Raw genomic sequence first — 15,319 nt, forward strand, 5'->3', positions numbered from 1 at the left:
ATAAATTAAATTACTAAAGTTTTTGAGTTTTAGCCATCATTGTTAGTATGTAATTGTCAAACAATTTAGAACCTTAATTTCACAAAAAAAAAAGTCCAATCACTTTATTTTCAACCCTTATGATAATAAAAAATTTCTTTAAAAGAACAAATTAAATACAATGCGAGAATTTTCTAGACACTATTTTAAATATGTATGTAAAAGATTATAATTAGATAAAATAAAATTACAAAATAAAGATCCAAACTAAAACAAATAACCATTACCAAAATCAAAACATGATATCAGGTTATCTTTGTTAAAAGAAGAAAAAGTACAACCAATTATATATGTCGCTTTATCATATGGATTAAGATTGTTTTCATATGATAAAAGCTTTTTTGATGAAGTGAGTGTTTGTCTATAATTATCACAAAATGACTTCTCAACATTCACTACATAAATATGCTAATATATATATATATATATTATCAAATTCATAATATTTTTAAAAGATAAAAAGTTAAGATATTCACTCATTACTTTTTGTGAAATCAAAACAAAAAATAAAGTTTGAAGATTCAAGACCATTTTCTCTTAGAGCATAAATAACCAGCGATTATTCTTGTAATGCAAGATTAATACTAAGTATTCTCTCTAAATAACTAAGCAAAATAATAATGAAAACATCACCCAAATATTTGAAATTGTCAACTATAAATATTGGTTGCTGCTTATGTTGATTCCTAGTATTGCTTAAACTCTTAGTCTTTATTGAATTGATAGACTGGTATAGCAGATAAAGGTGCGTTACTTGCAATTAATCTTATTTTTTATTTTATTTTTTGCAATTAATCTTATTTTATTTACCTATGCTACTATTCAATCAAATCATAAAGCAAGGGTATAAACTAACAATTGAAAAACCAGATGTAATTATAACATCCATAAAAAACTTTTGAAAATGGGCGAAATCAATAGAATGAGAATGTGTAACAATATAAATAGAATTAAAATGTTTAAAATATAAGAGATTGTTAAGTTTAATAAATAATAACAAATAGTCGATGATGACAAACATGTTGAAGTTGGATTAATAGCCCAATTGAGTTTGATGTATTAATTAGTGATGCAGGCCCAAGAAATAAGAAAATTGACCCAATAATAAACAAATAAAGGCAACAATGGTTCAAATCCAGAAGTTCCAAGAAAATGAGTGGCTGAACTTATATCTTCATGAGCAATCCAAAGAAAGAGTGGCTAATCAACAAGGAAGAAATTTGGTCCAAAAAGCAAGAAAATAGGCCCAGCAAACTAATGAAGCTCAAAGGAAAAAGAAATCTGAAATGCTAGTGTGAAGAAATAAAATTAGACCAAACATAAGTATAAGGCCCAATTAGGTGATCCCTGCCCAATTTCACTGACTCACTTAAATGCCAACTAAAGAATTTTAAAATTCCAATTACTTCAGAATCTTTTCACTACCATCGAACCAAAACTTTATCTTTTCTTCTCTTCTCTATTCCTTATACTCAACTTTTGTGTTTTATTGAGTTCCTATGACTTAGGTTATTTTTGCGATGCGTTTTTGTTTCTTACTCGGTTTTTTCATTTCGACTTATGAGTCGGAATTTCTCCGAGTTTCTCATGATCAACTTTTATAACTTCTTTACGCCGACTTGTACCTCGTCATTTTATCCTGACGACCATCTAGGTCGGTTCATGGGATTTTCACGTTTTGTCGAGCTTAAGTCGATGCGTTTCGTAGAAAGGGAAAACTAGAAGGAATTTATAAGAGATATTTGTAAAATGAAAAAAGATCTTTATTTATTGGGGAGGTACCTTATTGCTACTAAGGGTTTTTGACAGCCTATTTTTCCTTAGCCTCTACTATGATGCCTCGTTAAAAACCCTTCTCCAGAAAAAATCCTTTTACTTTCGGGAAAAATCGTGAAGTTGGGAAAAGAGTACATCAGGGGGTAGAGTTCGTTTTTAACTGTAGTACCTTTTCATATTACAAGCATGCCACGACCTTGGTAACTCGGTGCCATTCAGGTCGGTCACTTTATAATAACCTTTTCCTAAGACCTCATTGACTTTGTATGGTCCCTTCCAATTAGCAGCGAGTTTTCCTTCCCCTGACTTGTTAACTCCAATGTCGTTTCTAACCAAGACCAAGTCATTTGGGGTGAAGGTTCTTCGAATGACTTTTTTGTTGTATCTTGTAGTCATCCTTTGCTTCAGCGCTGCTTCTCTTATCTGGGCTTCTTCTCGGACTTCGGGGAGCAAATCGAGCTCCTCTTTGTGCCCCTGTATGTTTCCGATTTCATCATGGAGAATCACCCTTGGACTTTGTTCGCTGATTTCTATTGGTATCATGGCTTCTACGCCATAGACTAATCGGAAGGGCGTTTCTCCAGTGGCAGATTGGGGCGTTGTCTTGTAAGCCCATAACACTTGTGGGAGCTCCTCAGCTCAGGCTCCTTTTGCATCTTGTAGCCTTTTCTTCAGCCCTGCCAGTATGACTTTGTTGGCTATCTCGGCTTGTCCATTTGCTTGCGGTTGCTCCACCGAGGTGAACTGATGTTTAATCTTCATACTGGCCACCAGGCTTCTGAAGGTAGAGTCGGTGAACTGGGTTCCATTATCTGTAGTGATGGAACATGGTATCCCATACCTTGTGATAATATTTCTGTAGAGGAACCTTCGACTTATCTGGGCTGTGATGGATGCTAGTGGTTCTGCTTCTATCCATTTTGTGAAGTAGTCTATTCCCACAATCAAGTATTTGACTTGTCCCGGGGCCTGGGGGAAAGGGCATAACAGGTCCATCCCCCATTTTGCAAAGGGCCATGGGGAAGTTATACTGATTAGTTCCTCAGGGGGAGCCACGTGGAAGTTTGCATGCATTTGGCATGGTTGACATTTTTTCACAAATTCCCTGGCATCTCTCTGCAAGGTCGGCCAATAGAATCCAGCTCGGATTACTTTCCTGGCAAGCGACCTGGCTCCGAGATGATTTCCGCAGATCCCACTGTGGACCTCCTCTAATACCTCAGTGGTTCTCGAGGTCGGTACGCACTTTAACAATGGCGTTGATATCCCTCTTCTATAGAGGATATTTTTTACCAGAGTGTAGTGTTGTGCTTCCCTCCAGATTTTCTTAGCCTCTTTTTCCTCCTTGGGGAGGATGTCGAATTTCATATATTCGACCAAGGGGTTCATCCATCCGAGGTTTAATCTGGTTACCTCAAGGACCACTTGATTTTCCTCCGTTTTTACCACAGAGGGTTCCTGGAGAGTTTCCTGGATCAGGCTTCTGTTATTCCCTCCTGGCTTGGTACTTGCTAACTTGGATAGGGCATCTGCTCTACTATTTAGATTCCGAGTTATATGTTTGATCTCGGTTTCCGCAAAGCGCCCAAGATGCTCCAGAGTTTTTTCCAAGTACCTCTTTATATTTGGGTCTTTTGCCTGATACTCTCCACTTATCTAGGAGGTCACCACTTGGGAGTCGCTATATACCATCACTTTTGTAGCACCGACTTCTTCTGCCAACTTCAACTCGGCAATCAGGGCTTCATATTCTGCCTGATTATTTGAAGCTGGGAATTCAAATTTGAGAGAAACCTCTATTTGGGTTCCCCTTTCGTCCACTAGTATTATGCCTGCACCGCTTCCTGTCTTATTTGAGGATCCGTCTACATAGAGTTCCCATGTAGTTGGCTTATTCTCTTGATCTCCTGCATATTCTGCTATGAAGTCGGTAAGGCATTGGGCTTTAATTGCCGTCCGAGTTTCATACCTCAAGTCGAACTCGGAGAGCTCTATTGCCCACTGAACCATTCTCCCTGCAACATCCGTCTTTTGGAGGATTTGCTTCATGGGTTGGTTCGTGCGGACTCTTATTGTATGAGCTTGAAAGTAAGGCCGTAGCCTTCGTGAGGCTGCCACTAAGGAGTAGGCAAACTTCTCTAGTTTGTGGTACCTTAGCTCGGGACCTTGTAGAACTTTGCTGATGAAATACACTGGATGCTGACCGGCCTCGTCTTCTCTTATCAGGGCTGACGCGACAGCCTTGTCTGCTACAGATAAGTATAGGACGAGGTCTTCTCCAACTACAGGTCGGGTCAGAATCGGAGGTTGACTCAAGAATCTTTTGAACTCCTGGAACGCCTATTCGCATTCAGGAGTCCACTCGAGCTGACATCCCTTTCTCAATACGGAGAACAGTGGAAGGGATTTTAGTGCTGATCCTGCCAAGAATCTGGAGAGGGCTACAAGTAGGGGTGTTCAAAACCGATCCGGACCGAGCTAAACCGACGGACCGAACCGAAATAACCGAAAACCGAAATAACCGAAAACCGAAAAAACCGAAAAAAACTTATTTTGCTGTTTTTTGTGCAGTTCGGTTCGGTTTTCGGTTTTGACTTTGAAAACCCTAACCGAACCGGTTCGGGAAAAAACCCTAAAAGACTAACCCCACCCCCCCAGACCCCCACCCCCCAAATGACTGAAGCTGCTGCCTGCTGCGCGAGTGTGAGAGTGTCCCCCCAGCCGTCCCTGACCCTAACCCCCAAATCGGCAAATCCCCAATCCCTTACCTGCGCTCTCTAGTCTCTACTCTCTACTTCTCAGTCGCTCTCGCTCTCTCTTCTCCAAAGCCCCAATCCCTAACCTGCGTACCCAAATCTCCCCAATCTCTCACTACTCAGTCAATCAGTCTCTCTCACAGCACGACGCCGTCGCCGTTGGGACGCCACCACCCAGCGCCAGCAGTATTTCTAGGTTCTCCCACTCAGCGCCACGATCATCAGTTCAATGCACTCCCAGCACCTCCGAGTCTCCCAGTCAGCCTTCCTCCCAAGTCAATATGGAGCTCGAGCCACTGATTCAGGTAATTTGCTGTTTATTGCTGTTTACTGGTTGTTTATTGGTGGTTGTTTACTGTCAATATGGAGCCCGAGTCAATGTGAACCATTTGCTATTTACTGGTGGTTGCTGTTTATCGTTGTTTATTGTTGTTTATGGTTGCTGTTTATTGCTGTTTAATTTGAACCATTCCAAGTCAATATGGCTGCTGTTCTGTTTAATTTGAACCATTCCAAGTCAATATGGTTGCTATTTATTGCTGTTTAATTTGCTGGTTATTGAATTATTGTTCAGTGTATTGAGATCAGTGTATTGATCAGTTTATTGTTGATAATTTGGTATTACTGGATTGCTGGTTATAGATTTATTTTTCAGTTTATTGCTTGATGCTGGTTATTGATTTATTGTTGAATTTTGATAACTTGGTCTGGATTGCTGCTGGTTTATTGTATTGCTGGATTGCAGCTGGTTTATGGTATTGCTGGATTGCTGTTGGTTGATAACTTATTGTTGCTGACTTGGTTATTGATTATTGTTGCTGGTTAAACTATTGTTGCTAGTTATTGATGCTGACTTGCTGATTTTGTTCTGTTTGTTGAATTGTTTGCTGACTTGGTTATTAATTATTGTTGCTGGTTAAATTATTGTTGCTGGTTATTAATGCTGACTTGCTGATTTTGTTCTGTTTGTTGAATTGTTTGCTGACTTGGTTATTGATTATTGTTGCTGGTTAAATTATTGTTTGCTGGTTATTGATTTATTGTTCATTTTATTGAGATCAATTTATTGTTCAGTTTATGTTCAGTTTATTCTTGTTAATTTGGTATTGTTGGTTATTGACTCATGATAACAAAAAGGAAACTCTGAGGCATGCCTTTTGAGTATAATTATAACAGAAATGAAGGCTTCTTAGTGTATCATAACTCATAATTCACTCTTTTTATATAAGCATATTCTCATCATGAAACTATTGCACAACAAAATAGTGAAGAAGAGTTTGATTTATATTCTTTGCAGTTGAAAATGAAGAATTTAGAATTAAAAGGTATGTCTATTGAAAGAAAATAAAAATTTATGGCCCCAACTACATATTCTATACTTGAATTGCTCCAACACAATTCTCACCTTCCTACTTTTGTTGCAGGAATAGCTTTTTGGGCTACCTTGACCACTTTCCTCTTGCTCTTTGCTTATCCATATCCTCCACTTCCATATTTGTTTTATTTTTCTTCTTTCATAACGTGAACAAATGTATACATTATTGCTTATTTTCTTCATGGTATTAACATAGATAAAATTGCAGAAATATACTCTGGGTATGAACATAGACAAATGTATACAATATGGTATGAACATATTTGTTTCATTTTCATGTCACTGTTTCCTAAGATTAATTTTTTTCTGAATTGATTGAAAAAACCGAACAAACCGAACCAAACCAAACCGATTTTAATTGGTTTGGTTTGGTTCGGATGGCCTTGATGAAAAAACCGAACCAAACCGAATCGCAGTTTAATTAAACGATCGGATCGGATGACTTTTTCCTCAAAACCCGAACCAAACCGCACCGCGAACACCCCTAGCTGCAAGTCGGCCGTTTAGCTGCTGGACCTCTCTTAAGCAAGTCGGGCTTTTCATTTCCAGGATAGCTCTACACTTATCGGGATTTGCTTCGATCCCCCTTTGTGTCAGCATAAACCCTAGAAATTTTCCAGCTTCCACCGCGAAGGTACACTTTGCGGGATTTAGCCTCATCCCGTGTGACCTTATGGTGTCAAATACATGCGAGAGGTCTGTTAAGAGGTCGGCCTCTTTCTTGGTTTTCACCAGCATGTCGTCTACATAGACTTCCATTAAGCTCCCAAGGTGGGGAGCAAACACTTTGTTCATCAGCCTTTGGTATGTGGCTCCCGCATTTTTTAATCCAAATGGCATGACCACATAGCAAAAATTTGCTCTGGGCGTGATGAATGATGTTTTCTCCTGGTCTGGCTCATGCATCGGGATTTGGTTATATCCCGAGTAGGCATCCATGAACGATAAGTATTGATACCCTGAGCTAGAGTCTACAAGGGTATCAATACTTGGGAGTGGATAAGGGTCCTTGGGACATGCCTTATTTAAGTCGGTGTAGTCGACACACATTCTCCATTTGTCGTTTTGCTTTTTGACTAGAACTACATTTGCTAGCCATGTTGGATATTTGACTTCTCTGATGAAGCCGGCTTCTAGGAGTGCCTGCACTTGCTCTTCCACTGCTAGGGCTCGTTCTGGGCCGAGCTTGCGTCTTCTCTGTTGTACAGGTCGGGACCCTGGGTATACCGAGAGCTTGTGGGACATAAGCTCGGGGTCTATCCCGGGCATATCGGAGGCTTTCCAGGCAAAGAGGTCGGAATTGTCTCTTAGGAGCTTAATCAACCCTTGCTTTAGGGTTTTCCCTAGGTTGGCTCCTATGTTGGTGTTTTTTCCTTCCTCTTTGCCGAGTTGTATTTCCTCAGTTTTTCCTCCCGGCTGTGGTCGCAGCTCTTCTCGGGCCCTTGCACCGCCGAGCTCTATGGTGTGGACTTTGCCTTTTCCCCTCAGGTTCAGGCTTTCATTGTAGCACTTTCTTGCCAACTTCTGATCTCCCCTCACCGTTGCTATTCCTGCTGGGGTCGGGAATTTCATGCAAAGGTGCGGAGTTGACACCACCGCTCCGAGTCGATTAAGGGTAGCTCTGCCGATTAAAGCATTATATGCTGACCCTACGTCGATAACTATGAAGTCTATACTCAGAGTTTTGGATTTTTCCCCTTTTCCAAAGGTAGTGTGTAGGGATAGAAATCCTAGTGGTCTTATTGGTGTGTCGCCTAGTCCGTACAAGGTGTCGGGGTAGGCTCTTAATTCTTTCTCATCCAACCCTAGTTTGTCAAAAGCGGGCTTGAAAAGGATGTCCGCTGAGCTCCCTTGATCTACTAGGGTTCTGTGGAGATGGGCATTGGCTAGGATCATAGTAATTACCACTGAGTCATCATGCCCAGGGATTATTCCTTGCCTATCTTCTCTTGTGAATGAAATGGTGGGGAGGTCGGATGACTCTCCTCCGACCTGGTAGACCCGCTTGAGATGTCTTTTGTGAGAGGACTTGGTGAGTCCCCCTCCCGCGAATCCTCCTGAGATCATATGGATATGTCTCTCCAGAGTCTGCGGTGGTGGGTCTCTTCTATCCATATCGTCTCGCTTTCTCTTCCCGTGACCGTCCGACCTTTCTATGAGATATCTGTCGAGCCGGCCTTATCTAGCCAGCTTTTCTATCACATTTTTAAGGTCGTAACAGTCATTTGTCGAGTGACCATATATTTTATGGTACTCACAGTAGTCGCTGCGACTCCCCCCTTTTTTATTTTTAATGGGCCTGGGAGGTGGCAGCCTTTCAGTATTGCAAATCTCTCTGTATACATCCACTATGGAAACCTTTAGAGGAGTATAAGAGTGATATTTTCTTGGTCTATCGAGACCGAGTTCTTCCTTCTTCTTGGGCTCTCTCTCCCTCTCTTTTGTTGAGGGGAGATGCCCAGGTCGCCAACTCGAATCTCTCAGTCTAGCATTTTCCTCCATGTTGATGTACTTTTCAGCTCTTTCCTGTACATCACTTAAGGAGGTGGGGTGTCTTTTAGATATGGACTGTGAGAAGGGACCTTCTCTAAGCCCATTGACTAACCCCATAATGACTGCCTCGGTGGGCAGGTCTTGGATTTCTAAACATGCTTTGTTGAACCTTTCTATGTAGGCTCGTAAGGATTCTCCGACCTCCTGCTTTATTCCCAGGAGGCTTGGTGCATGTTTTACTTTGTCCTTCTGGATAGAGAACCTCATCAAGAACTTCCTTGAGAGGTCTTCAAAACTGGTGACTGACCTCGGGGGGAGGCTTTCGAACCACTTCATCGCTGCTTTCGACAGGGTAGTCGGGAAAGCTTTGCATCGCGTAGCGTCGGAGGCATCAGCCAGATACATCCGACTTTTGAAATTGCTTAGGTGATGCTTCGGATCTGTGGTTCCGTCATAGAGGTCCATATCGGGGCTTTTGAAGTTCCTCGGAACTTTTGCCCTCATTATATCCTCACTGAAGGGGTCCTCCCCTCCTAGGGGCGACTCTTCTCGATCGTCGCGGGAGTTCCGACCTTTGAGGGAGGATTCTAACTTCAAGAGTTTTCTTTCTAACTCTTTTCGCCGTTCCATCTCCTTTTTTAGGTTCTTTTTGGTCTCCCTTTGTCGCTCCCGTTCCTGTTCCAATTGTTCCAGGCGGCTTTGGTGGACATGGACTAATCCCATAAGTTCAGTTGCATGGGATTGTCCGTCCTTCTCCGATTCGCGCCCTTCTGAGGAATTCACCTTCGGATTTTTGACTCCGGAGGTACCCTCTCTATGTTGATCGTTGGTTCCCTGGTGGAGGGTCCGGTCCACGTCATTATTTTCGGTGTCCAGATTATCTTGTTCGGAATCCGTCTCCACATGACCCTCTTCAGGGGATCTGTCCGCCATCACTGGTTGATCTCTCGGGTCCCCGGCAACGGCGCCAATGTTACGATGGGTAACCGGAGATTGTTGGGCTGGACTCGCTGGGTTGGCCCAATCGTCTGAGGAAGGAAGCCTTCGAGCGGGTCTGCGCCTTGGGGGCCTCCGTCCGACTTGTGAGTATGAACGAATGGGGGTGGTACCTGCAAAGACACTCCGATGCCTAAGTCAGCAAGCGTGTGAGTAGGTCTAGAGAGTATTGGGACTTAGGGATACCTGAGAGATGTCATTGTATTTATAGTGGTGAACTAATAACCACCATTGAAGTAGTGCCACTTTTTAAGGGGAATAACCGGCCCTTTATTTTAGGGTGGTTGAGATATGGCTCTTGGAAGTGGTTAGAGAGATTCTAGGGGCAGTTATCCTCTTGAGGGAGGGTTTATCTGCCAGCTGATCCTCGTACCGACTTCTTTAGAGCAAGTCGTGAAGATAGCCGACTTCGTGGCATCTGTTTTGTGTAGTGTGAGGTTCAACTCCTTTGGGTTGGGCCTTTTACTTAGATCCTGGGTCTTAGCGTTGGGACATGGTATGAACAATAATATAATCAAAATAAAAATTAATAATCTTAAAAAAAATAATAAAATTAAAGATAATTAAAGAGATTCAAGATAAGATTGAATATATATATTTTTTATCTATTAGAATTATGGATGGAGATAAAGAATGTTTTGGATATAAATTTTAAAATTTGCTTCTAATTAAATAAAATTTGAAAAAATAAATAAATTTAATAATATTTATAAATAACTAATTTTTAAATAATATCAATAAATTTTTATATTAATTTTGTTACGTATAATAATAAATTAATATTTTTTTAATTTTATTTTTAATTTAAATTTGTTTATTTTAACATTTTACAGGTTAAATAATTTAAGATGTTTTATTTTTTTATAATTTATTTTTAATTATTATTAAATTTATAATTTTAAAATAAAAATATAAAATTAATTTTTTTAACTCAATAAAAAAAATAGTATATATAAAAATAAAAACTTCGAGAGCGTTAATATTGTTTATTGTTTTTGGTGTGTAAAAAGTACAAAAATGATGAGTAGTAATTGGAGGAGTTTAGATTAGATTAAATTGGAAGGCGGGCGGGTGTGGGTGAGGAATAATGTCAGTTGGGTTACTGAGCGACAAAAGCTGATTTGGTGTCATTGCTTCCGATCACTTTTACTCACTTTGCTTCTAAGGCATGCCATGTCCCAAATCCAAACTCAAACCTCTTCATCATCATACACAGTAGGAGGGTATTCTCGGAATTCAGCACACACTTTCTTATTATTAGAGAAATACACAGATACTACTCATTTTTGTTCATTTTTGCCCATGGGAGCCGCGGTTTAGTTTCTCATACAATGCACACAATCGTGTCCTATTATTATATTATTTTTCAAGACCACGTAACATTATCGACAAAATTTTATAGTAGTTTCTTATTACAAGATCGTCCCACGTTACAAGTTCAAATTTCAAACCTTCAGCTCTCTCTCCTTTAATGTGGCATTGAATAGGCATGGCATCTTATGAAAATTACATGTTTCCCGGCTTATTATTAACTCCAAATGGCATTGCATGGAAGCCACTCCATCCTTACCGTTGTTAATTAGAAGCCCTCCAAATTTGAGGGTCAGGGAGGTAGAAAATTATCTGTTAGACTGTTACCTTTGAAAACTTAGGTCCGTTTTGGCTTTTCTTACATGTAAATTTATATGCCATTGAGTATATGTGGCATGTATATAATTATTTCATTTTCTGGTTGACTACTCATTGCCATCACAAAACACAAAGTCAAACACAATCTTCTTAAGTCTTAGCTAAGGAGTTTTTTTTTTTTCTTCTTGGGACAATACAATTGCATATTCAAATTGGGATAAAAGGATAAATTCCATAAAATTAACCTGAAGGAGGAATGGAAATATTTGAAATTAAAAAATTATTAGCATCATCCTAGTATAATGACCATAAGTTTCTTACATTTTTGGATGTTAAAAAATTTTCAAATTTCAATTATGATTCCGGTTAAGTCTGACCTATTAATATCAAAATATAAACTTATTTTTTATTAAATGAGACCAAATTGAGGTTAGGGAATAGGGAAGATAGCAAAATGGTTTTGTAATTGTAATTGGAATTGGTTTGAGAATGAAGAAAGCTCTTGTTATAATGTTGGGATAAGTACTGATTTAGTCTCTAAAATTTAAAATTAAAATTAAAATTATTTTTAATTTTATTTTGAATTTAATTTTTTTTCTTCTTTACATAACAAAATTCAGAATTCAAATCTAATTAACAAGAATAAAAAATCTCCAAATTCATCTTCAATTATAAGAACAAAAAATTTATAAATCTAATTACCAAAAATAGTCAAATATTAGTTGTCTTCTTTTTTCATTAACAAAACTAAAAACTAAAAATATTTAAATACAATTATCAAAACTCAAAACCAATTATAAGAATAAAAAATTTTTAAATTCATCTCTAATTACAAGAACTAAAAATTCATAAATCTAATTATCAAAGATCAGTCAAATACAAAAAAAAAATATATTGTTCTTTCTCTAATTTCTCATCAAAACCTCAAAATAAAAAAAAAGCAACTACAATCTAAAAACAATAACAAGAACAAAATTAAGAACAAAAATTAGAAAATCAGAGATTGTGACTAACAAAAAAAAATTAAGAACTTGAATCTTAATTTGCTTGTGATGGCAATGAGTCTGGATCGCAAAGGGCAAGGAGGGAAGGAGAAGGGAGGCGCGGCAGCGATGCTGAAAAATGAGAGGAACACGATGACCACCACCACCATTACCTCGCCGACGACGATGAGAAACACGAGGGCCAGCTACGGTGCTGCGAAGGGGAGTCACGGTGCGGGCGAGGGTGAGTTGCGACGGCGCAGCATCTCTCTCTCTTTCCCTCTCCCTCTCTCTCTCTCTCTTTCTCTCTCACATAGGGTATAATTGTCCGAAAGACAATTTTAATATCAAATAAAATATTTGGGACGATTTTAAATCCAAAATAAGGTTAAAAACGATTTTAATTTTGACTTTAAATTTTAGGGGTCAAAACAATACTTACTCATTATAATGTCTAAACAACTATATTAGGTTTAAACTAAAAAAATCAATCATTAAAATTAGTTATTGATATGAAATAAATGTTAAAATATAAATATATATTAAAAATAAATTAAACAATATCTATTTATATACAAATATATTAATAAATAATTTTAATAACTAATTTTAATATATAAATACTATTTTAATTAGAGTCTAATGACTAAAAAATATTAAATAATTAATATTTATATTAAAAATATAAAAATTATTAAATTTTAAATATTTAAAATTTACTATAAAAATAAATTAGACAAAAATTAAATACTAACTAAGAGATGCAGTAAAAAAAATGGGTTGGGGGAATTAGAAGTTAGAAGAGAGCAAGCGGGAAAGTAAAGGATAGTTGAGAAGATGGGAAATCCAAAATGTGCGGCAATCAATCCAGCACGGTGGGCAACCACTACCACTATGCATTAGTGAAAAGTGAAAAGAAATATGCCCAATTTCCATTGCCCCTTTTTTTCCCATTCAGGAAAAGAGAAGGCCAATTGTAGGTTAGAAAGTAAAAGAAGATGGCGGTTTCCTAGGTCTTTACGAATTTTGGTTTCGGGTGGGAAAGTAACACCAACACCAACACCGGATACGTTATAGTATTATTAATTTATTATTATTATCGATATTAATCACCCACCTTGTTTTGAGTTATGCCCAAAATTACAAAGCTAGAAATGGTAATATAAATACAATGATATTTGGTGGGACGTTGGTGATACGGTGCGGTTCATGCCAGCAAACAGAGATGGGAATCCTCGCTCGAAATTTCAGGTTATGAGTACGCAAGCTTTTATTTATTTTAATGAAGATGTACAGTTATTATGTATAAAGATACAAAAACGTATTTGAATGTATAAATACGTGGGGTAGAAGAAAAGTAAGTAGTAGTCATAGAGGAGGGTGAGGGTGTGGGTGTGGTGGAGTGGGAAGAGAGAGAGAGAGAGAGAAAGGAAAGAGGCACTTTTTAGTAATAATCCATATCGAGACGCTTTCACCCCCCATTAAATGCTTTACCAAACTCCCCATCCTCTTCTCTTTCAATTTCATCCCTTCCCTTCTTCGTCATCGACTCTACCTCTATCTTCGTATCATCTTCTCATTAAGGTACTATTCCTTCTCACTCTCTCTCTCCCTCTCCCTCGCGTTTGTGTTTGAAAAAGGGTTATATGTATGTAATTGTTAGGTGGAAGAAAGAGAAAGGGAAATGGAGTGCATGGTGGAGGGAGCGTTGAAGACGAGTTTTAGAAAAGAGATGGGGATGGGTATCAAATATACCACATCCCCGCAGAGGTCGTTCATGGAAGAACTTCAAAATGGCGCCCCTTCCGACGACTTTTTCGTTGACCAACTCCTTGACTTCTCCCAAGTAGACCAACAAGAAGAACAACAAGAAGAAGAACAAGAGCATAAGAAAGTTGGAGAAGACTCTGCTTGCGTGTCACTCTCGCCGCAACAGACCAACGACGTGGAAGAGACCTTTCCCTCTCTCCCCACCACAGACCTCAACCTTCCGGTACTTTCCCTCTCTCCCTCATTGTTTATTGTGTTGGTTGTTGAACCAACGATTCATTTGTATTTTTGACAGGATGATGTGGCAGACTTGGAGTGGCTCTCTCATTTCGTCGAGGATTCCTTCTCTCAATTCTCTCCTCCCATCGTCCCCGCCGCCGTACCAACCTCAACCCCGCCTGCTCCGCCTCAACCTTGTTTCAACATCCCCGTTCCTGCCAAGGCGCGTAGCAAGCGAACCCGAACCGGTGTCAGGGTTTGGCCACTCGCCTCACCTTCCTTCGCCACCACTGACTCCTCCTCAACCACCGCCACCGCCACCTCCTCCACCTCTTCTTCCCCTTCCAGCCCCTTGCTAATTTACGCCACAAACCTGTCCCAGACCATGGACCAGGTTAGCTCTGACGCTCCGCCGAAGAAGCCCAAGAAGAAGGCCTCTCCGGAAGGCGGATTTCCGGCACAGGCACCGCGCCGCTGCAGCCATTGCGGCGTCCAGAAGACCCCGCAGTGGAGAACGGGACCACTCGGGGCGAAAACGCTCTGCAACGCGTGCGGGGTTCGGTACAAATCGGGTCGGCTCTTACCCGAATATAGACCCGCTTGCAGCCCAACGTTCTCCAGCGAGTTGCACTCCAACCACCACCGGAAAGTTCTGGAGATGCGGCGGAAGAAGGAGACCATAGGTGGTGGGGTTGATACCTCCGGTTTGGCCCCTCCGGTTGTTCCCAGTTTTTGATGATTCATTATTATATATATTATTATTATTATTATTATTATTATTATGCTTAATTTAATTTTATTTTATTTTTAGGGAAAAAAAAAGGTAAGAAGTTAAGAACTAGGTAGGGGGAAAAGAAATTAGCGCAGAGTTTTAGAGCCGGTTTGGATGGGACCCGAGTTTAGTGTACATTTCTTATCATGTGTTGGAGTGCGTTAGGTGCTAGGCATTGTAACTGATTAGGAGACTTTTTTACCTGTTCCTTTCTTTTTTTTAATATGAAAGTTTTTGTTTGAATTTGAAATTAATTTACGTTATGGAATGACGAGGATGAGGTGGTTTTGCTTGAAATGAAACAGTTTAGGGGTGTGGGCGTTGAAAGGCATGAAGCTTATGAACAAAATAAGGAAACCCCCCCCCCCACCCCCCAACTCCCCACGAGTCTTCTTGTGTCGTGAGATGAACGTACTTTCCATGACTCAACTCAACTCTGCAATGCAAATCCAACGGCCCACCAACAGCAATCTCTCACATCTAGTTAAGTTACTTCAAACTTGAAAAGGCT

General features: G+C 39.6%; 1 protein-coding gene across 1 annotated transcript; it reads left to right on the forward strand.

The window, feature by feature from the left end:
- Positions 1 to 13,227: 13,227 nt before the first annotated feature.
- On the forward strand, positions 13,228 to 15,058 carry LOC112749499 (GATA transcription factor 5). Its single transcript, XM_025797761.3, has 3 exons — positions 13,228 to 13,631; positions 13,711 to 14,040; positions 14,113 to 15,058. The coding sequence occupies exons 1-3, from the start codon at positions 13,533 to 13,535 to the stop codon at positions 14,770 to 14,772; spliced, it is 1,089 nt and encodes a 362-aa protein (XP_025653546.1). The 5' UTR covers positions 13,228 to 13,532; the 3' UTR covers positions 14,773 to 15,058.
- Positions 15,059 to 15,319: the final 261 nt, after the last annotated feature.

Source organism: Arachis hypogaea, chromosome 15 (assembly GCF_003086295.3).
Source record: "Arachis hypogaea cultivar Tifrunner chromosome 15, arahy.Tifrunner.gnm2.J5K5, whole genome shotgun sequence".
Classification (NCBI taxonomy): Eukaryota; Viridiplantae; Streptophyta; class Magnoliopsida; order Fabales; family Fabaceae; genus Arachis; species Arachis hypogaea.